General features: G+C 35.8%; 1 protein-coding gene across 1 annotated transcript; it reads right to left on the minus strand.

Moving 5' to 3' along the window:
* Positions 1-2,950: 2,950 nt before the first annotated feature.
* On the minus strand, positions 2,951-22,192 carry LOC141825387 (protein SLOW WALKER 2). Its single transcript, XM_074712770.1, is given in 17 exon segments — positions 2,951-3,584; positions 3,586-4,011; positions 4,756-4,993; positions 5,380-5,694; positions 5,779-5,861; positions 7,466-7,555; positions 8,591-8,734; positions 8,818-8,901; positions 10,855-11,040; positions 11,647-11,739; positions 13,538-13,605; positions 14,128-14,212; positions 14,334-14,402; positions 15,223-15,298; positions 15,805-15,923; positions 16,883-16,959; positions 21,521-22,192. Coding segments are annotated over 17 exon segments (3,087 nt in total). The 5' UTR covers positions 22,182-22,192; the 3' UTR covers positions 2,951-3,311.
* Positions 22,193-24,875: the final 2,683 nt, after the last annotated feature.

The raw sequence follows: 24,875 nt of genomic DNA on the forward strand, positions 1-24,875 counted from the left end.
GGCGACATGGTCGTAGCTGTAGACGGGGCATCATCCCAACCTCTGATAGTCGAGGTGTCTGAGTTATCGAAAGAATAATCACGACGGATGCCAAGAAAAAGATCACGCCTTCAAGAATCACTCAAGAAAATAAAACCCAAGTGTCAACTCGAAAAAGTAGGGATTTGAGTGTGAACTCGAGAAAATAAGGACCTGAGTGTAAACTCAAGAAAGTAGAGACACGAGTGTAAACTCGAATGTGAACTCAAGAAAATAAGGACCCGAGTATGAACTCGAGAAAGTAGAGACCCAAGTGTGAACTCGAGAACCGTGAACTTAAGCACAATTGAGTGTGGGAAGGCAATTGTCGTATATTTAAATAGGGGGTCCTAGTGGGTAATCTTGCTCTGTTTATGAATTGAGCCGAATTTGGAGAGGGTTAAGAAATCATGAGTCTTGTAGGAACCAAGATAATATAATGATTGAAGAAATTGAGGAGATATGCCTCATAGCATGGCTCAGTAATATGTGAAATATGCATCATAAATACGAACGATACACATGATAGCGTATCATTTCTAAGATCAATCTATCATAAATGCAGCTAGTCCAAGGTTGACACATGTTCGGAGTGCTATTCGAAGTGACTTTTGAGATTCTACCTATTCGTATGCGAGATCCAATGATTGATAACAATAGCCCATCCTTTCTCGGTGTCCCAATCAAACGGTTGATATTCTGGATGTGAGGTATATTAGGGTTGGAGACACTCGAATGGCCACCATATTGATCAAGTCCTTCATCTTTAAGATTCATCATTAATATGACTAAACTTATAATTTTTTATAGGGTTATAAACAAGCCTGGCCAAGCTTTCTGGTGTTCAAGTTCGTTCGATAAGGTAACCAATCCAAGCCAAGTCATTGAAATGACTGTTCAAACTTGGCTTGATTTCTATTTTATGAGCTTGAGCTTGATTCAAGTTTGACGTGAGCTTGATTCGTTTAGATGTCTCTCAATTTAAGCTTGTTTGATTATTTGAAATTTTTATATTTTAAACTTGTTTGGTTGGTTATTGAGTTTGATAATACAAACTTATTTGTTCATTTTTAAACTTTATTTGTTTATTTAGCTTGTTGATTAGAGTTTTATTTATGAACATAGTTCATGAATATTATTCACGAACTTTGTTCTCAAATATTATTTATGAATGTTGCTCACGAATATTGTTCACGAACATTAACGAGCTGAACATATATGTGTTCAAGCTTGTTCGTTTAGTTTAATAAGTTATTCAAACTTATTTATTTAATTAATCATGTGTATATTTAATAAATATAAATAAGCTCTTACCAAGTCGAATAGCAAATTTATTCACAAACGTTCAGTTCAATTACAGTCCTAAGTTTTTGTACAATCAAAACATGTAAGATAGTTATTAGATGCATAATGACTTCAAGAACAAGCTCTCCAAGCAAACCTAATTCATCATAAATGCTTATCCTTTTCTTCAGTAAAAGATGAAATTTGCCACCTAGTCGACCCCACAACCATCTATAAGAAAGTAAATCGAAAAGTTACAGTTGACCCTGACGAAGAAAGGATCATATATGCTTATCCAATTCATATAGAAATCTATCATCAATCCAAAATATAGTTTGCATAGGCTCCAAAAGTAGCCTTCAAACTTGGCGTATCTCAATTCAAAAGCTTCAAACGTAAATGTTAGAATTGAAAAACGAAAAGGCAACATCATTAATAATATGATTAAACATTATTTTTTTTTACAATTAAAAGAATTTATTGAAAAAGGGTCAAGGAAATAACTTTTTATTTTATAAAAAATTCTAGAAAAAAGTTGATGATGTTGACAAAGGTTGAATTTGTCCACAAATTTTCACAAAGACAAACAAAAACATTATTGTGTCCACAAAGCAAATGTCTGGGAAGAATTAATGTTTTTATAATTATTCAAAGAATATATAATTTTAAAATATTGAATCCACATGAAAAAAAATTAAAAAAACTTGTTAATTTGTAAACGCACGCCTAACACGAGCCTTGTGGATGAATACTTATTTCATTAAATAAGCCAATAAATGGACGTACAATTGATGTTGAGTTTTCAAAAAAAAAGTCTTTGAAATCTATTAACTTTATCATCAAGATTCATAATGAAAACAACAGCATTGATTTATAATCCATTCTATGTCACAATAAAACTTTTGCATCCACCATTCCAGCACCACACAAATTGATAATATGTACTTGAGCATGTAACATGATCATTCATGAAATCTAATTGTAACCTCCAAGATATAATTGGAAGAAGAGTTGGTTACGACGGAGCAAAATTGTTGAAGTCAGCAAAGGTCAAATCACAATGAAGCCAATGCAATATCCTCATCCATCGTGATCAACTGCAACTTCTCAATTTACCTCCTCACAGATGGTCGTGAAACCGACCATGAGGAACCGTTGGAGTGACAGATTCCACCTTTAGCTGAAGTGATATCTAATTGTATAATATAAACATAATTTGCATCCATCATTCAAGCACCACACAAATTAATCATATATACTTGACCATGTAACATGATCATTCGTGAAATTCAATTGTATAATATAAACATAATTTTAAAAAATCAATTGTTAAACACATTTAATTTATAGAAGAATATGCAGCTAAGTCGACTAGTGTCGATGACTTGTAGTTAGAAGACAATAAGATGCATAAATTTAAAGCATTCTAGAATTACTTACTAAATCTTAGATGTTGAATTAGTTACAAATAAATCATTCAATAACATTTAGTGATGAAACATGTTTATGGTTTCCATGAACCTTCAAATGAACATGTAACCAATGCTCCAAAACACTAGTAGCCAGCAACAAGTTTACAAATGGATTCAGTGCAACACAAATATTAGACTATAAATTATAGAAATTAAAACACTTTAAAATTAGGGGATGAGATCAAAACTGGTAATCTGTTATATAGTTCAAAGAACATTTGGTGTTTCATACATATTGGCATAGTAGTTCCTGCCTTTAACCTCCCAACACAAGCAAACAGATAATCTGAAACTAAGTGAGATTAAGATTGTCTTTTGGAGCAAGGGAACCAGACTCTGCCCCAAAGAAAAACTCTCACCTTTTCAAAGTGAGTTTTTTTAGCCCCTCTTACTATCCGCCACTAAAACTGTAAGATGTTCTTTCCCCCTTGATAGTCGTCTTATTCTTTCGCCCTGTATTTTGCTTGGATCATCTTGAATATTAACCATGGCTGCGTAAATTACAAGCACAAGGTAAAAGGTATGTCTGTTCAATGCTCAACTAGATAGTTTCTTCCTTTTCTTCCTAAGTGATTTCTGCTTACTGTGATCATCCTTTTCGCTTAAAAGGTGCTCATATTCTTCAAGACTGGCAAATGGTGATGCTCGAGACTTCCCGTGTGACTTTCTCTTCTTTCCCTTGGCAACTTTTTTGAATTCCTTAGATTCTTTAGGATGATCATCGTCGTCGTCGTCGGCGGCGCCAATGTCATCAGAACCATCACTACCAAAATCCTGAAGCTTATCTCCACCATCTTCAGAACCATCACTTAAAAATATCAAGACTGCCATCGCTGAAATGATTATCGTCGTCATCACCACTGCCATTTCCACGTGAACTACGATTGTCTGAAGGATCTAGTTCTGCATCGCTGTCATTTCCAAGCAATTCGTCATCATCCTCACCTGCAACTCTGTCCAAATCATCATAGTCATAATCTCCATCAGCATTTGCCACTGGAAGATTCCCAGAACCCATGATATTATCAATCTCCTCATCATCAGTGCTGCTGTCGGCATCCAACAAGATATCATCTACATCCTCTGCGTTATTTGAAGATTTTTTCGTCTTAGACTTCTTCTTGGATGACTTTGATTTGTTCATGTAGAATCTGTGGAAAACAACATCTTCAGGGGCCACTTCATCTTCTGCTAGCTGTAGAATCTCATCACCAATGAGATGATTGCTCACATCAATCTGCATAAACAGCAAGTTAAACACAGCTGCTAAAATCAGTGTAAACCCAAACGATTCATTATTAACCAGGAAATACGAGAACTAAGTGATAGGAGGATGTATAAGAATACTCTCATGCATTAAGTTGGCCAACCCTAATTAACTCTGTGTGCATGTGTATGTTTGGATGTCAATCCACAACCTTTTTCAATAAATATTTCAAAATTTAAGGTTAGACAAATCCAAGAAAGGTCTCGCGGATCTTGCTGAAAGGTTCAACTAAGTGATACCTTTAAAATATAAAAATACCATTTATAGCAGTGATGGTATGGTTGTATAAAATGCCCACCTTGCAACACAGTATGTGCTGCTAGAACTCTCTCAGACTAGGGATGGTTGGAAAAGAAAGATATTAGTATGGTATGCCTGACTAGCGATCAATATAAATTTTATATATACCTATATATGTGTATATGACATAGAAGGAAACCATTAATACACAAATTGTGTCGAAACCAAGTTTGCTGCTGACCTGTATATGGCGACATCAGGAAAAAAAATCAAAATTTGCAGAGATTTTGACTAAGCTAGTGGGGTTAGAACACATTGAGCATGTAATTGCAAGACAAACGTTAACCAAAAATATGCCATGCAAATAAATGAGAGTTCCTGAGACTAATATAAATGAGGAAAAATCCAAAAACCTCCATGAAAATTATCTTTAAGTTAAAAGTCAAGTAGACAATACAAGATTCTAGAATATACCTTTCTAGCTGGTGCAATTTGGGAGCCACCATACCAGCTACCTTCAGTTTTTCAATTGGGCTTTGGTTTCTTCTCCATAAACTTGTCAATAAACGAAACAAGAGATAAATCATTCAGAGGATCTCCATTGTAAACAATGTTTGCACCCAATAACAGAGTTCTAGCCATCGTTGCCACTGATGGGTGCACATGAGAAGCCAATGTTGTCAGCTCCCACCAACTCGCACAGTCTGCATTGCTATTTGCAAAACAAGCCATATATCAACTACAAAATAATCAACATTCAACTAAAAAGGTGTGGAGGTGATCAAATAAAAAACTTTTGCATTTATACAACTTAGACCAATTTAAATCTAAATATTAAAGACTACAACCAAACCAATAAAGAGGATGGTACAATCAAACCATCAGTAACATAGCATAGTAAAGAAATGGTATTTTGCATCAAAATCATCACAGTGAATCATAGCAGTTACTCAAACTAATAATGGAAAATTATTAACCTCATTCATAACAAAAATACATCAACAGCAGACAATTTCCATAAGAAGTCAATGTGTTGTACGTGTTGACTTACAAATCATATATCAGTACTATTAATCAAGTTAGAATGTAAATTAGTACCAGTATATTGGTTCTCTATGCCGTGGATTGTAGCCTGCAGGAAGTATCAACCCTGGACCTGGATTAAGTGGTTGATTATCAACCAACTTTTGCTTTCCCACTGCATTGATTTTCGAAACACCTTTCAAACCAGTTTCAGCTTCAGAGTCATCATCCTCATACTCTTGTCGTTTTTTATCATTTTGTGACACAGCAGAAGCACCTGATTTTATTAATTTAGAAGGCTGCTCTATGGTGATATCTTCAGGATCTTCTATTATGTCATTGAAGTGCTCTATATCATCATCAACAGTCTCATTTTGTAAGACAGTAGCCCTGGTTATTCATCAGGGCGAATATCAGAGATGTTTCCCTCAAAAACTAAGAGAAAAATGCTTGCCCCAATTTTCAGATTCTTACCACAAAGGTGGTTTCGCTTTAAGAAGCTCAGACAGCATAAACAAGCATCCACAGGCATAATGTGGAGGCCTTTGACATGCAACCTGTAGAAGACATCATTAAAAAACTAGTAAAGAAGGGGAAAAAGTGAGAATTGTTCTTTTCATAGTAGACATTGCCAAATTTTTCCCAATAATCATGTTTGCAAATAAGGGTTCACAAAAAAACTCTTATGAGTAACAATAATCTAATGTGTAGTTCCTCTAAACAGTTATGGGTAGTTATACTTAAAATATTTAGTCACAATTAATGATCTTGATCTTAGAAAATATAGTTCAGCCATCCAGAAATATGAAGGGAGTTGGACTTCCAAATCATCAATGATGCTGGAGAGTCCAAGATTTAGAACTCGTATTTTTTCTTTAGATTTAGCTACCCAGATGTCTAAATACCTGAAGTTAATCAAGGAAAAGGGAGACCAAAGAAGACTTAGTTAGCAATAGAATAAAATTATGAGGATATAGTAGGGGATCAAACCCAATGACGCAGGAGGATCCACATAATTGATCCCACTGAGTGGGATAAAAGTTTGGTAGTGGTTGTTGTTATATGTTTGAATAACTGAAATGCAAAGGTAAAAGTTTATTTTATAAAGTTGACCTTCTGTCCACCCCAGCAATATGATCTATGTCTACAAGATGCTTTATCATCTATACCACTATGGTGGAAGAAATGACATTGACTTTAATCCAACAAAAAATTAATAATCATGGATTTGGATAAATGGCTAAAGAACCTTATGCAACATAAGTTTACTAGTTATTTTCGACTTTAGAAATTATCTAGTATTAGATCTTCATTAGGTTAATAATCCTTCCATAAATTTTTGTATGGAATAACATTAGGTTAATAATCCTTCCAAAAATGACTATGTTTTACATACCAAAAGTCAGTGAGGTTACTTGTATGGAATGACATTTACTGTAAAAAAATAGATTAAATATACTCCCTACTATCATAAATCTGTTAGTTTAATAGTCCTTCCATACATTTTATCATAATATGTTATTCTACAAATCTACAAATACGTTAGTCCACAAATCCCCACCATAAATTTTCTATAATGCATTAGTTTAAGAGTGGAAAATGAATTTAACATAATATGGAGTGTATTTTTTCTGCACCAAAAAACTGAGATAAAGAAACAATTAGTGAGAACTAGAATTTTTCAGATCAGTTAAAAATTTTGAGGCAAGATCAATTCATTCAAAGTCTAAATTCCATCAAACTGTATGAGGCACCAAACATGCCACTTTTACATTTTTTTATTTCAAATATCTGGTAATTAGAAGGGGGGCCTTGGTGCAACGGTAAAGTTGCTACCGTATGATTTAGAAGTCACGGGTTCGAGTCTCGAAAATAGCCTCTTGCAAAGTAAGGTAAGGTTGCGTACAATAGATCCTTCCCTGGGACCCGCATTGACGGGGCTTCGTGCACAAGGCTACTCTTTACATATCCGGTAAAAAAGATAATAAATTGTAAAGAAATTTATGAGAAATTGATTCAACACCATCAATCCATCAAAAAGAAATGAAGGAAAGAGACTCGGATAGAATATAGAAAGTTATTACTATACACTTTAAAGTGAGAGGTTATGTCGAAGTAGAAAACCAAAATCCAATAAGTATACTTCAAAGATAAAATAAACCTGCAGAAGTCGCTTCGAAAAAGCCGCTACACGCTTCAAGTTCAAGTCATTCTTCATCGCTTTGAACAATAGCCCAAGGAACATTTCAGGCTGAAAGATAAGAAGTATTTAGTTTGATCATACCCCATGGAAAAAAGAAGGAAAATCCATTCAAAAATAGAAATTATATAATGTTATCACCAATGGAAACAAACTATGCTCATAATGTAAGTTTTCAACCAGCAACATGGTAATCTACCTGCTAACATTGTGTGCATACAAAGCCACATAAAGTCACATGATAAATGAAAGCAACTAGCTCAAATGTCAAAAATCTCAGTTATTTGAACAATTAATTCTTAGAACATCTAGGCTTTGATGCATATGATCTACGAAGCCACATAACTTCTAAGACAATGATTTCATTTGATGTAAAATTAGTTAAATTTTCTAAAAGAAATAATCTATAGGATTTTAAAAATATACTTAGGTTTTTGTAAGATCAATTTCTTCGATAAATCAGTTTTTTGTAATAGAATCCTGTCATGTCTCATCCAAATTGCCTCTGCAACTTTTGATTGTATCATCTTGCATGTAATCAGGTTGTGTATAATATTGCCAGCTTATAAGAGCAATAATGTTTATTGGAAGAATGTATGATGAAACAGTTTCACTATACTGTTGACTTCAATTTTTTCTGCAACAAAAACAAAAAAGCAGGATAATCTATTATTTTCATGGATAGAAATTGTCATCATTGTCAACACATATTTGTCGCCCCTTATTTATCCATTTGAGGTCTATGCAAGGCTATATCACGAATAAAATTCAAGCCAATACAATTATTTTTATCATATTAATCAGAAATTTATTTAGTCTTCATCTACCCTTTAATTGATTCAACTCATCTAACTGCTATAGAACTTGTTGGTTGCTTTCGAACATATCCAAACCTTCTTGAACTAATTTATTTAATTTAATCAGCTATTGAAACTACACCTAAATGCTAATGGATAAAGTTTTATATTCTATCTTTTCTAATGATCTAATGCGTCCTCCCTACCATTGCAAGGACAGAAAAAATGAACAGTTTATAATTCAATTGAAAATCAATGTGAGACATACAATACAATTGAGAACATTTACCTTTGATGAACTCACTGCAGCAGGAGTGAGTAACTTTGCATAGAGAGCCCGATAGAAACGGTCACTAACCATCTGATTCTTAGAAGATATCTGATATAACAGCATCAGTGCCTGAACACCCACGTTAAAATTCTTAGAATGGACCTGCATTTGACAGGGAAGGTTAAAATTATTATCAAAACTCCTGATAGAAGTTCCAACACCATTCATAAGCTATTGAAACTTACCAATCTAAATAGTACAGGTGTTTGATCCTCAATGATGCTTTCAGCATCATCACTTGCAACAAATGGAAATGCTCTATTTACCCCCTGTAAGGTGGAAAGATATTCTGTGACAATCATCTCTAAATCTTGTACTGATCAAACCACAAAACTGAGAATAGATGTGAAATGGCTGCCAACATAAAGTAGGTCCTACATGACTTGTGATATCAGTATCAATTGTTGCATACAAAAAAGATGGAGTTTCAGTGTTTCAAGATCACTCCAGTTAGACGGTCCAGATCCGCATTGGATTAAGGAGAATATTGATGGATCTATAGATGAGTATACAAAGAGCAGCTTTTATCTCAAGGGATCATGTGTTTGTGAAATGCATCTGATGAAAGAGTTACCTTTTACCAATGAGGTAAATCATTACACCCACACACATGACTTCAACAAGCATCCAAATACCCAGAGTCAGTATTTAATGAATTCAAAATTGTTGTTAGCACCCATATCAATGCAGCTCGACAGATTCAGGTAATTAAACAGTCATTTTCCATTTCTGACATTAGTATGAGTTATTCAAACTCAAGATGCCATATAATGTAATGGGCCAGCTAACTGGCTAGCAAACCATACTAGGATTCATCGAATTTCAATTGCTTGCCTGATCTTTATGCTCAGGATTTCTGAGCGATAAATGTACTTTAATACAAGGTTTAAAATTTTGAACTGTGCCAAAATTTCGGTCCCAGACCAGAACAATACTGTTTCAGTACCGTATCATATCGTGCTGATATGGTTTCGGTATTTTTTAGATATAAAATATATTAACTAAAAATAAAAAATTTAATCTAAATATTTAAAAATAATAAAATAATTAAATATATATATATATATATATATATTAAATTAATGAAATAATTTTATTAGGCTTTAATTAAACCTATTTAAATTATCTCTATCATAGTTACGATTTGATTAAAACTATTAACCTAAGTTATTTATTAAAAACCAAAGTTTATCACCTGTTCCGTCACCCGTTGTTCTGTCGCCTACCTTGTTCCATGCTATTCCGCGCGACCGCAGGAACACACAACCCACGCGACACCTCCGGAGGCATCACCGGCCCAATGCAACGCTTCCGGAGATCGCCGGTCCCGCACGACGCCTCCAGACGGTGATCCGGCCGGAACTACTTGTGTCAGTGCCGGTCTGCTAGCGAAACGAGATGTTTCACCCGTATCGGGCGAAATGGGTCGAAATTTTAATTCATGCTTTAATATTCAATCAAGAGGTATACACTTGAAAAAAAACATTCTGATCCAAGTACTTGTACCCCTTCTGCTCTCAGAGGATATATTTGTTGAAATAATAAGCAAAATCCAACTGTGCAAAAAATCTATTTTAAAGGCTTTACCTCTACAGTTTAAAAAGTTTATTTCATGTTAAACACCATCAACCTACACTACCACGTCTAAACCATGTGAAATGATATCAGCATATGAAATTAATCAATGTAAAAGGTCACATATACACTACACTATAACCCACATAAATAGCTATGCGTATAACAGACTAACATGATATAAAAAATAACATGTCATCAGTATATAATTACATGAACATATATCATAAGATTTCACATGCATGCAAATCATTTAAAATTAACAATGACAGAGAAAAGGAAGGTATAAGAGCACAAAAGCAGGAGACCAATCCCAACAAATAGAACAATAAATCGAGCCTCTCATTATTCTATTATGTTGTTAAATGAAATATTATACTTTAGATATCAAAACTATTCTAAATAAAGTACAGATTTTTTAACATGTTTTTTATTTTTTTTTATCAAAACCTTACAATTCATAGCTCCAGATGATTCAAGATTTGATAATTCATCAAAACATAATAACCTCAATTTGGCAACCTTAATCGAAACACTTACAACAAACAAAGCAATGAACATAGAAAGCAAAATTTCAAGCCTTGATTAATTGTGAGCAGTACAAAGAGAAGGTGAAATATCGATCTTTGACTGATTAGCATACTTACAGTAAGCAGTACAGATAGAAGACGGGAATCCATCTCAATATTGGACTCTGAAGCCTCCTCATCATTATTATTCTTGAATGTTTTCAGAGAGCCACTCTTTCTGCTTTTGCGCTTTCCCTTTGCATCTAAACCACTTTTTTTGTCATTCTTGTTGTTCTTGCCATCTTTTGCCTCTGACATTAGTACCTATAGAGAACCATTCATATATCAGTGTTTTACATGGTACCAGACAAAGAATTATAATGCATAGCCGAAATGAAAGATGTGAAGTAAAAATCTCTTCCATAAACTCCTGATTTCTGAAGAAAAAAAAGAGCTTAAGCATATGGCTTATTTTTAAATCACAGCTTGTTCTGCAATGAAGAGAACTTCCATAGGCCCTCACATGAACCTCAGGAAATATTCCACTATGAGAAGAATTTAAACTTACAAATTTACGAATTTTGCATTTCTTTCCACAGAAAAATGAGCATGAAAGGTACTCGGATACTTGTTAGCTGCGGCATGCACAAGTGCTAAGGTAGTAAGAGGTATGATCAGATGAAAATTTGTAAGGTCTAATGTAATTAGAATGTTCAAGTTTGGCGGTCTTAAAAATATATATGCAGTATTCAAGAGAATTACATGTGGTCTATCCTATAGTGCATCTAAAATGTTGTGAAAACAGATAACGGACATGACAATTTTTTTTGTCTGGAAACAGAAGGCAATTACCAAACCAAACAAATGAATCAGATTAATGGCATGCAAATGTTCTAAATCAAGTACCACAGATCAATTTTATTACTCCACCTTAAAAAGTGCAAAGTATATATCAACCAACCGTCTCGCAACTTTAGGCCCATTCCCTTTTTTGCTGAGAAAAATCTGACTTAAGAAATTAACCTACAAAAGCATCAGAAAATAGGTTAGTGGCATAAAGAAATAGTTTTGTGTAGATAAAATGTACAATATAACCATTGAAAGCATCTTGTTGAAGCTCTGTAAGATGTAATATAACAGGGGAAAAGAATTTAAAAATAGAAAGCAAAGATTGAACTGTAAGATAAAAAAAGAAATCCACTTTCTAATGTTTTTCAAACTTCTGATAAATTTAATATAATTGGTCATGGAAACTAAAGTTTATTTATTTTTTCAGAGAGTGAGCATACCATGCATTCTTCATGAAATAGATAGCATCAGCAATGGACTACCAGAAACTGATGGCGTGTCGCTGCTTCAATATCCATAGTGCTTTGATTTTTAATAGGTCTAATGCTTTCTAATTAGTTAGGATCATGGGAAAATATATTGTGTATGTTATATAGTTTAAAGTTTCTTTTCCATGAATATTGGCATCCATATCTGGATGTTTGCTCAAGCAAAAAATCTGATTGTTTAACAGCATGATTAACAAAGTCAGGTTGTATTACGGAATCATTCAAAAATAAGATTGGAAAGAAATGAACACAACAATCAATAAATCCTTTCCGAAACAGAACTGTTTATGTGCTTTTGACACCTATCAGCCAACAATAATATTAGATCTAGTTAAACTTGTGATCTGCTAATTATTGATTGACTATAAGATGCTGGTTATTCTGTAAGCAGAAAAGAGCATAGTTCTTAACGCACAGATGTTTTGGTTTGCACAGCCAAAATATCTGGTTCTGCAGCCCAACCAAAATTAGCACCGGCACACTGCTACACATGCTCAGCCCACAGCCTTTTCCAGGTCTTCCTCTTCAAGTTGAGCAGCAGTAGAATCTAGCAAAACCAGTGAGTCTCTTTCTTCCTTTTTTCATCTTTCACTCCTCCTCCCTGCCCCTCCTAATCAGAGCCGACAACCACCATCCTGTATTGACACAACACTGACACCAACACCATTTTGTTCCAACCGATCATCGAAAATCCATGGACCAGAAAGGGCAAACAATAGTATTCTCAGAGAAAACCAAACTATGTTTTTCATTGGTTGCAGTCGACGAGAGCAAGAGAGTTCTCTTCTTCCAGCTCCCCTTATTCTTCCATTTTGGCCTTTTCCTCTCCCTCTCCTCCTACTGCTAATCGACTTTGGCCTGTGGTTACATGACATAGCTAGGGAATAAGTGAACCAAATCCTCCTATAAATTAACTCTAGCTTATGTGATATCACACTGTTGTCACCACAACTGATGACCGACAAAAGAGGTGTAGCTCACTCAAGGAGATAAAATTGGAAGAGGCTTGTTATTCCTCTTCCACCTCTTCTTCTTCCCCTTCCTACCCTTCTCCTTTGATTGATGTTGGCTGCCCACAAGTCATACTAATACATAGTACACCAATCAGCACCAAAATATGGTCTCGTTTTGAGTAGCAATCAAAACCCAACATTCAAATGCGTTCTTAAACCTTGATAAATTCTATCCAAAGCAGATTTTTTACTAATTCAATCGACTCCGGTTGCCAGTAAACACATTTCTTTCTTTCAAAAATTGTTAAGTTTTTTCTGTTAATTCTCACAATTTGGCAAGAAAAAATGATAAATGATAACAATCTAGATATTTTCAAAAGATTGTTAAATAAGAAACTATAGGAACAAAATCACACGTACAAATTGAAATTAACAATATCAGGAAGAAATATTTTGAAGATATCATACTAAACAATCTGTGACTCATAATGTGGCAAGTTTAATAACAAGAATGGTACAGATGAAACATACAGCTTGATATTTTGCACGTAGTCCGATAGATGGTCTGAAGATTAAGGAATCCACTTCATCAATCACCGCTGCCTGGAAAGTAGACCAAAGGAATGAGTCCAAAACAAAAGAACAAAAGTAAAGAATCTACTTTTTCAAATTGTAACAATGTTTAAGAATTGAATCTTGCTGACATGAATTTTCTTAAACCTGCAAGACAGGGTTTCTTAAATAATTGAAGAAGTAAAAACACATAATCTCTTTCAACGACAGGGAGTTCCATTACTTCTTCAGGGTTGTCCATTATAAAATATCAGCGCAATCAGATTGACACATCATTAGCCAAAGGTGTAAAGGAGATAAAGATAAGCTTAAACGTCCAATTTAATTTACTGTGTAGGATGAGTGTGATTTTAACCCTCAATGCCTATTTTCAGCAAGCATAAAAAAATTGAAAAAAAAAAAGATTGCACCCAGCAATCCCATCTGAAGAAAATTATTAATTAGTGTATGATGGATGCAAATTACAAATAAAGGGCTCAATACATCATAATACCACAGACAAAAAATGCTTTCAAACCAACAGTAAGCAGAAAGTTGTAATCCAAAACTTGCCGTCATGTTACGATGTGCAGACAACAGGCATGACAAGTGATACAAAGCACCAGATGCTGCTTTCCTGTCTGGATCCCCAAGCTACAGATTGCAAACAAGTCTTGTATCATTCATATGACACTTGGGAAAAACAAACATGTAAAGAATGGATCTCAAACTAAGAATAAGATTTGCAAAAGGAAATACAAATCAGATCTCATACTTTATTTACAAGAGCTGTAAGCAGTTTTCGTTCTTGTTCCGGTTTGCTCTTCAAAAGAATGAACACTGTCTGCAAGGAACAATTATTGAACACTTCCTCTATCCATAGAAAACACATACTTTCAAGAAGATGAATCATAGTTTTACTGGGAAGATAGGTGATAATCATTAATAAATTCCAGCAAATATGTGATCAATCTCAGACATGGAAGCTTTTGCTGTAGTCTCTACAAGGTCACAAGTGCAAGTGACACTAGGACATCAAAAGAATAAATCCATATAAGGTCAACATGGATTATGTTCAGCACATGTTATTTTAGGAACAGGATAAATGAAAGCAACTCATTTCAAGATTGCCACCAAAAATGTTGTTATGTTAAAACTGCTAGGAAAGAGGTCAGCCTATATTTTCATATGCTCAACACTTCCACCTAAATTACAGCAACCTGGGCTAGACTAACCATTGCTATGTACATAGAAAAATATGTGACTGTCAAATAGAAGACTAAACCAAGCCCAACACCTGGACAGAATAAATTTTAGTTACTGAGATTAGTAAGATTGAAACACAACCGGTTATTATGGCACCATGTTTAATTTGATTGATGGGCACTTACTCAAAAACATGTAATTAGGAAGCACCATCTTACACTTGTCTTGATAGCAAATACAAACCGAATGAAGATTAACACATACAACAAATGGAAGAAAATTTTCACAATTTTATGCGTTGGAAGTTGAAACTAGCATGAAATAGTTTATATGTTCGCAGTTAGTGTAGCCCTCTGTGCTCATTTCTCAGTTCTCAACTAGCAGATCTAATAAGCACAGAAGAGTGAGATGCAATGCCATTCAGTAATTGAATGAAAGAAATATGACTAGGGACCAACCTTCATTGCCTTGTCTTTAAGATTTGGTAGCATATCTTTTATTGCTTCCTCAAGTGCAGTTACAAACCGTTCATACCTAAAAGCAACATTTTTCTTCATAAAACATGTAGTAGACGAAAACGCTATTTTTTAACCAGCATCAATAGGACGACGATATATCAGTTGGTTCAAAAACAATTTAAAAAGTCATGTTTAATATAATCTTCAGTGAGAGACAGATCCTGATCACACTATCTACAGATGAATTTTTTTCAAGAATTTTAATCTCGGTGAACATTGAAAAGTTTTGCTTGTAAATAAGATAAATTCAATTTGGATGAGTCAGATAGTAAGTGTTTTCTTCTCCTGCTCATTTTACACTAATTTCTATGGTGGATTAAGCTCTAAGTAAGTGTTTTCTTCTCCTGCTCATTTTACACTAATTTCTATGGTGGATTAAGCTCTAACAATTTGAGCCCAACCTAAAAAAAATGATTGGTAACATGCTTACATATTAGACAATTTTAGCATGATACATTCACACTGAAACCCATTGAAGTCCAATAATGAAGAAAACTAAAGAAGTTGAAATGCAGGACATACCTTTGCTTTAGGCATTCCTCCCAATACCAAAAAAGTAAGAGGGAGAAACCATCTTTTGTTTCAGGCAAACTATCAAGGGGACGTTCATATAGACATTTCAACTTGCGATCAGGCAACATTCTGAAGAAAAAATTGTAAAACACATGTAAGCAAATAGTCTAAATGCATAACAAAAATGTAGGCAGTTGTAACTTCAAGCGAAAATCAAGATATCAAAACCTTAGAAAATGAACAATTAATCAAACTAACATATGACATTAAACAAGATCTTCAAATTTCAGTGACAAATAGAACACTAAACTAAACAAATTTGCAGCGACTTTCTAGAACCTTGGCGCAACGATAAAGTTGTTGTCGTATGATCTAGTGGTCACAGGTTCGAGTCGCGGAAACAACCTCTTGCAATAAAAAATAAGATTGCATACAAAAGACCTAGTATAGTCTGGCCCTTCCCTGGGATCCCACATTGGCGAGACTTCGTGTATCGGGCTGTCCTTTTTTAAAAATGTGAGATAAGAGAACTTAGAAATTCACATATTTGTTGTTACTTGGAATTTTAAAGAGATCATAAGAAAGTGGAATGCATCTTCAGCACCAAAACTTATAAAAGAATTTATAAAGTTGAATTTATCTCTTTCAGCTTCAATATGAATACTAACCTAAAAAAATTTACAGCAACTTTCTAAAATTGTAAGATAAAAGAACTTGGAAACTCACATATTTGTTGTTTCCTGGAATTCTAAAGAGATCATAAGAGAGTGGGACGCATTTTTGCACCAGAACTCATAAAAGAATTTACAAAGTTGAATTTCTCACTTTTCCATTCTCATCTTGTTCATAACTTCAAGTCAATAAATCATAATCCACTCTATAGGGACAATTCTTGTTTGCAACCACATGAATAATCAAAGCCTATTTTTATTAGGGGGTGTAAACAAGACAAGCAAGTTTCCCGATAAACAGAGCATTACCTTGGAGCCATTGCAAGCTTGTCACCATAGCTGCCAATCACGGGGCCTACTGCATGATGAAGAAATTTTTTAGTTATTTCAGTACCAAAAGTACACAAGGGTAAGGCTCTCAATAGGAACAACTCTTTCAGTGCTTCAAAGCCAGTAAATGCATAGCGTTTCCCTACCTTGGATGTCACCATAGCTGTCAATCAATGAAGAAATTTTTTAGTTATTTCAGTACCAAAAGTACACAAGGGTAAGGCTCTTGAATGGTACTGGGCACAGACAATTGGTATAGAATGCATCAAATCACATGCTTCAACAGTATGATAGCAAACTAGTCATTCGGTGGATTCAAGAGCTGCAAACTGATAAACAGTTGGAACTAGAACAAAGATTTTAACCAAATCACCTGACGCAAATTTTGCAGAAAAGACCAACCATCATGGTTGTCATATTTGCAGTCTCAACCTTAGGATATAATATTAATAGCACAATAGATACCCCAATAATACTAATAATATTGCAAATAGTACCAATATTTTTGCCAAATCATCTGATTCAACATTTTGCAGCAATCAACTATATTGGTTGTTATGAATTATGATTGCAATTTCTGCCTCAGAATATAATAGTATTGCTAACAATCGCAATATATACCTTAATAATAATAATAATAATAGCAATACATACATTTCATAAATGGTTTTAATTGTCAATCAGTATCAGACTGCAGAAAACGTATCGTTCCAATTGCCAATCAAGACATGGGTAAGTATTACTGTGCCACATGCCACACAGTTTTGATAGGATTGATTGAGGCAAAGCCTGCCTTAGCCGATAGCATTAAGAACTAGCCAAAATAAGATATTTTTCAAGTGACGCATCCTTTGATTCTGTGTGTCAATCATGTGGAGATGAAATAATATAAAAAGAGAAGGGGAAAAGGTGAATCAGCAGCAGCAGCAAAAAGGAATGACATAGAGACAGAATCTAGGATGTATCTTGTGAGTCCGAGTCCAACTGTGATTACCTGAGACATATTTTTGGGCAGGTGAACAAATCAATTTGAATACCAAATGTGCTCATCGGACTTGTAGTTCTACTTGTAGGACCAGTGGGCACGCTAGAGGAGGGGGAGGGTGAATAGCAATTTCGTCGTTCATTCGTTCGTTACTAACACAAAGACTGACAGCATATATTAGAAAAACAAGTAAAGGACTCGCGGATTTACTTGCTTCCTAATCCCCCAGAGTTAGTACGTCCAAAGTCTATACACAGAAAGACGTCCGTCCACTAATGATCTCCTTTCTGAAACTTTTTCAGAGGCAGAGAAACCCGTCTTATAGTCCAAAATATAATAAGCAGAAGTACAGAACGTAAGACTTAAAATAAAACCACCCGTGTAGCCGATCTGAAAGTCTTTGAGCGCAGCGCACCTTTCCTAGAGCTTCTCCGATTGCATAAGTCGGAAGACATTCGCGTTTAGCAGCACCGCAGGACGAAAGATTTGGAGAATCAGGGTTACTCCTTGTGGTACACGTTGAGGCCCTTATATAGACTCTTCCGGACGCCTAGATTCTTATCCGGGCGCCTGGAACCAATCTTATCCTGATCCGGTTCCGTCGGTCTATCAGGGTGGATTCTTCTTGATCCAAGTACCTGGACCATCCAGGGCCGCCTGGACCGTCCAGGCGCCTGGAGTAACATCCGAGCGCTCAAATCTAGTCAACTCGAGTTTGATCTGAGTTGACTCCGGACTTGGTTCGACTGCTTCTGTTTGCTCCTCCTATGCTTCTTCAATCTTGCTTCGAGCTCCTGGTTCCTACAAGATAAGCATACACACAAACAAAGCAACCTAAGTCTACCTGTAGTCCGTTTGACCTACTAGGCTTCCCTGTAGGTCTAACCTACTAGACTCACCCGTGCCTAACTTCTCGTTAGGACTAGTCACTTCCCTAGGTAAACTTCCCACCTGCCAAACATCCTGTCAGCCTTGACCTGTTTGGACTTTCCTTTGCCTAACCTCTAATTAGGACTAGTCACTTCCATAGGTAGACTTCCCACCTGCCAAACATCCGATCACCCTTCACCTGCTTAGACTTTCCCTTGTCTAACCTCCAGTTAGGGTTTCTTGCCCAACTTCACTCACCAGGACTTCTCCTAGCCTCCAACTAGGACTTCCTGTCCAGTTTCACTCACCAAGTCTTCCTTGCCTCCAACTAAGACTTCCTACCTAACTTCACTCACCAGGTCTTCCTTGCCCAGCCTCCAACCAGAACTTCCTCTGTCTAGCCACCAGCTAAGATGTTCCCTGTCTAACCTCAACTAGAACTTCCTCTGTCTAGCCTCCAGCTAGGACTTTCCTTGCCCAGTCAACTTGACTAGGACTTCCTTGCCCGGTCCAATTGACTAGGACTTCCTTGCTCGGTCCAATTGACTAGAACTTCTCGCTAGTCTTCTGGTCAAACTGACCTAACTAGACTTCACTCACATCCAAACATTAGGTCCTATTTGGATCAACCCTTGGTCAAACTAATCAGACTTAGATGTGTTGTCAAACATCGAAACTCTAGGGACAAACTAGTACTCCTTGCACCAACACTACTTGGGGTTCGTGTTGACAGAGAGATGAGAGGGAGGATGGATGAGTCTAATAAGCAAAAGAAGAACCTAAGCACTCTATCACCAGCAAGCTTCCTCCTACAACTACTAGCAACTTGTGATGTTGCTTCGTGTTCCTCATCAAATTTAGTCCCCTCTCCAATTCTTCTTTTTGGTCTCCATGATTCTTCTTTTGTTTAATCAATCTACCTAGTCTAGATCAGAGGTCCATGAATGATTCTATTGTACATTGCTTTCTAGAATTGCATTGAATCAATTATATAATATTTTAGTAGATAGTAGATAAAGTTATAAGGTATTGATAGAATTATATATCTAATTAATTTATTAAATAATCCAATCAATTACAATTTAATCAATCAAGGTCATTGATTCACTCAAGAACAAACAAACACAACTAGTATCATCATCGCAACTATATAACACAGCATAATGCAATACCAAAATTATATCATGCTAGATAGAGACTCAAACTTCAGCACGACTCATGATTTAAATCCTTGGTTTCTAGTAAACTATGTTTCCTTTTTCCATTGAAAGTTGTTGTTGTGTTTTATTCATGCACTTGAATCTAAACAGGGCAAACTTAGATCTAAATCCTCTCATTACAATTTTATATAATTTCATACATTAAACAATTTTTTTACCTTTCAGTTTTTATATCAAATTATGACTTTACCAATTCTATCATTCCTTTCCAATAAGGATGATACATAATTTTTTGCCAAACTCATATTGATACCAATATCAACCCGATGAACTATGCTTCTTGTGCCTTTCCTAGTAAACTACATTTCCTTTTTTTGTTGTCGTGTTTGTTGTGTTTTATTCATGCACTCGGATCTAAGAACACCTCTAATTTCTTGAATTTTTTATTACATTCACGTTGCTTCCTCCATAGGCTCCATCCATCTCTCAACTATAGTCATCTGCCTTTCATACATCTCTAAAACTCAAGTTTGCTACCAAAGATTAAGGACACCATAATAAAAAATATATAATGTCTCAAACTCAAGTTTGCTACCAAAGATTTAAGGGAACCCTGATATTACAGAGACTAGGTGTGGCATACCATTTGTGGTTCGTTAGTGAATTTGCATAAAAGCCTAAAAACTATCACTAGGAATAAATATTAAGTATTTTTCATAAGAAGTATGAGGATATGAATATTGCTGCTCCAATTTATATCTTAACAAAATTATTCATTTTCAGTTCCCATCTCAAGCATAAATTCCCAAATCATTAACGTATAGTAAACAAAAGCTCCCTCTTCTTCCAATCAGATTAGCAAATCTCTAATGGGTCATATCAAGGTAGCTATAAGTTGAGAGAAGCATTTATTGCACTCTTCATATGAATACAAATAGCTGATGAATCATACACCAATGAGAAAAATCAAACTCCTGCACTCTTCATTTTCAACTACCAATCCAAGGTATACTAGAAGGATTCCCAGGCCTTGAAAAAAATTTAAAGAAAGTTAACCACTTAGAAGCTTACTTGTGGTGATAATAAATCAATTATAGTAAGAGATTTCTTGGCTACAAGTGACTATAAGTGTTGATTAATCTCATGATGTTCAGTTGTCAAGTAAATGATTAGAGCATCCGCAACGTGTTGTTAATCGCGCGTTAACAGCGGACGTGGAAGAGCGAGGAAAAGACGTGGAGGAGCGAGGGAGGAGTGAGGTATTTAACGCGTTCAGAGTTCTGAACGCGTTAATCGGTGACAGTGGTGGGCCATGCATTTTTTTTTAAAATTTTTTTTTCACAATCAGGTGGTGGTAGTCGATCACCTGATCGACTACCACACATGGTGGTTGACCAGCTGGTCGACCACCATGTGTGGTAGTCGATCAGGTGATCGATCACCATGTGTGGTAGTCGATCACCTGATCGACTACCACGTGGCAGTGGAGCCCATGGCGTTATAACGCCACGTACGTTGCGGATGCTCTTAGCATGAAATACTGTACAGTTTAATACTTGTAAAAAAAGATAGTAAATAATGTTACGATAGTTATGCTAGACCATACACATTATTCAAACGTCCATAAACTAAAGTACGATGTTTTACCAAAGATAATGGATTTAACTTGAACAGTGTGTTGATGATGAAAGGAAAGCAGAATAACTCACACAAAAGGGAATCGAATGCCCTAAGATTTGCGATGGGATTATCCTCGACCAAGCAAGTGAAAGCTGAGACTTTATCTGCTGATGTCCCTGACCTTGCTGTCGCATCCAGCAACCTCATATCCCCAGTCTTCTTCCTCCTCGAGGAATCATAATCCTTAGTGTATTGGGCCATCAGCTTGACTGCCAGCTCCTTTTTCTTCTCGACCAGCTTCTTAAACTCCTCAATTCCCAAAGCCGTCACCTTCTTACTCCCATCAGGTCCCAAGACCTTGGCCTCCAATTCATCAACGCCGTCGTACCAACGCCCCGACAGAGCACTCGCTTTCATCAACGGCAAGTGCGGTCCGCGCTCGTCCTGATACCTACTGTTGAATGAATCGAGCTGCAGCGGATGGGGTTTAGGGACGGGCTTGGAACCGGATTCCTTCTTGGCGGTGACCTCCGGACCGAGGTCGGCGGCCGATTTTGGGGATTTGGAATGCTGGGACTTGGAGGGCTTGATCGGCCCGGATTTCCGGAAATCGGAATCGTCGAAGCCATAGGAGGATGTAGCTGTGGGAGCAGCAAGCCCAAGCGAAGCAGCGAAGGAGGCGACGTCGGATTTGAGGGATTCGAGGTCGCCGGACTTCTGCTGAGATTTGTTGACCTTGGAAGCCGCCATTCTTTTCTCGCCCTTCCACGAGCGAGGCGATGCGTAGGAAGTAGGGTTTAGCTTTCCTGAGCTTTAAACTCGCACGAGAACCCCTTAATTTTGATATATAATTAAAATTAAATTAAATACATTTTTATTATTAAATAATAATAAATTTTTATCATCTTAACTAATTAAATATAGATTATATTTAAAATTTCGCATAATAAAAAATAAATGGTGTGTTTTATTGTGATATGTTTTTATGTGTTCATTTATTGCATATTGGTGTTATATTGATATGTCAAAAAGAGGGAGAAATATTATGTTTTAGTTAATAATTTTTCTCATAATCGAGAAATAAAGTTGTCGATTCAAGCTAACTCGACTTGAGAGCGTAGGGTTCTATAGGATTTCCAAATTGTAGTAAGTTAAGTGTGAGGGAGAGAGTTTTTTATTTCTAATTTCCTTATAGTAGGTTTATGATTCAGTAAAAAAGATAAAATATGTCACTTTAACAGTTCTACACGATCGATCTCATGACCATATGTGAAAAAATATTATATGTTTATATTTATTACTTAAATATATTATCAAGTATTAAAAAGGGTAAAATTGTTAAGGAATTGATATCTTATGGTTAATGTAGATGATAATATGATTTATATATTTGACATTGATACATCAAGAGTAGTTGATTTAGGGTTTAGTCGCGTCCAAAGGAGTTGATGCTCGAGACAAGATAACTTGTATTGAGCAATCAAAAGTAGGTGGTTTAGATTAAAAATGAGTTCAAAGTACTTGAGCACAAAAGAGCCTAAATCGAGAAAGAATGTGGTTAGAGCCATTAATTTAGATTAGACCCAATGCATTGTCCTATCTAAGGTAGATTAGGTTGAAATTTTATCAACCTAGTTAAGGTAGGTTCGGGTGGACTAACCTAGCTAGGTCTGTGACCCCGCATGGGTATGGCGAGATTGGGTTGATATGCGGATTAAGAAAAAATATTTTTTCTTCAAAATTTAAAATTCAATGGATTAATGGGCTTAATCCGTCTAAACCACAATTCAAACTTAAAAATTTCAACTTGATCCATTTAAACTGCAATCTAAACTTAAAATTTTTAATATTTTCTATACTTTTTTTAATTTTTGGGGCCCGTAAGGTTGACCCCGCCTAATCTACAACCTGTTTTGAATTGGGTTGGATTGGAGATGTCCTAAGCCGTCAAGTTGGTGGGTCGACCCACCCCCCCTGCGCCCATCATATGACGAGTGAGTTACCCCACTCCCTATGGGTTGACCCGTTTGATAGCTCTAAACGTGGTAGGCTTAGTGATGTATGCTGATACAGGAAGAGTCGAATTTTAACGGGTCATAATTTTTTACTCAAGTATCAAAATGAAGCACAATTGGTTGTTAATCGAAGCTCTTTTAGATATTTCTAATCCATACCGAGTGAAACCCTTAGTTTTGTATATCAGACATCTTAGTCATTTTGGATGCTCTGAATATTTTTTTTTATAATTTTATATTTTAAAGGTATTTTTATCTTTTGCAAGTTAGAATTTATTTTAGGGACTTTTGATTATTGAATAAATTTTTCATTTTCGGTAAAGACAGACTGCGGTAACTTCTCTTCGTTTCTAATTTCTCATATTTATTTCCTCTATAGTTCCCTTTAATTTTTCACCTCTAAAATAATCACTATTATGTTCGCCGTCACTTAAGCCCAAAGTCAAATTAAAGAGTTGGTTTAGATGAGTTAAGGCCCAAGGAACCTAGTTAAAAAACTTGATAACATTGTTATACAATTATTATTAATGATTTGTCTTATTGGGGCTTTACAACTTTAGGAGGTACCTAAGTCACCCAACTCAAATCAAAATTATTTACATTTTTGAACTTTAAGTTAAATTTGAATATCACATATTTTCAAACTCGAACTTGTATCAATATTTTTATACTATTCGATTCGATTTTATTCGTTTGCTCCCCTAACTACATATACACTTGTTATTAGGTACATTGTTAATCTTATAAAAAGAATGAGTAATAGATAGAGAGGAATTATCACTCGTAGTGAAAGGAACTCATATCATATTGCTTGTTCTATCGTGATCATTTAGATCAAATCTAAAGTATAGTGGAAATCAAACTAAAAGAGTTCCCATGTTGGTGTTCCTTCTCATGAGTCATAGAAATATCAAATGACCAATCTAAGTCCAAGGAGTTTGTGACGTTGTATCATGACATTGTATCATCCGCGTCAAGATTTATATGTACTTTCTGATTTACCTTGATAGTCGATCAGTTAACAATTATCAAAAGCCTTGCGAGAAGCCAATAAAGACTTATATCCCTAAACCTGTTAACAATCTTTGTCGAAGAGAGCTGAATGGTCGACTCACCGACTGCCGAGCTGAGTTGCCAAGCCGAGTGGCTGAGACACCCAGTGGCTGAGACGCCAAGTGGCCGAGTCATCAAGCCGAGTGGCCGAGTCACCGAGCCAAGTTGCCGAGACACCAAGTGACCGAGTCACCGAGCTGAGTGGGTGAGTGGCCGGATGACCAAGACGCCGAAGGCTATCACCGGGCTGAGTACCGAGCCGGGTGGCCAAGACGCCGAAGGCTATCACCGGAAAGAGGAAAGGGAAGCGAGGGATCGAGAATACTCTTACTGTGATTCAAGTAATAACTCTTGTCTGTTTCACCACTACAAAAAA

The sequence above is a fragment of the Curcuma longa genome, chromosome 3, assembly GCF_044706935.1.
Source record: "Curcuma longa cultivar G26 ecotype Majalengka, Jawa Barat chromosome 3, ITB_CL_G26_1.1, whole genome shotgun sequence".
Taxonomy (NCBI): domain Eukaryota; kingdom Viridiplantae; phylum Streptophyta; class Magnoliopsida; order Zingiberales; family Zingiberaceae; genus Curcuma; species Curcuma longa.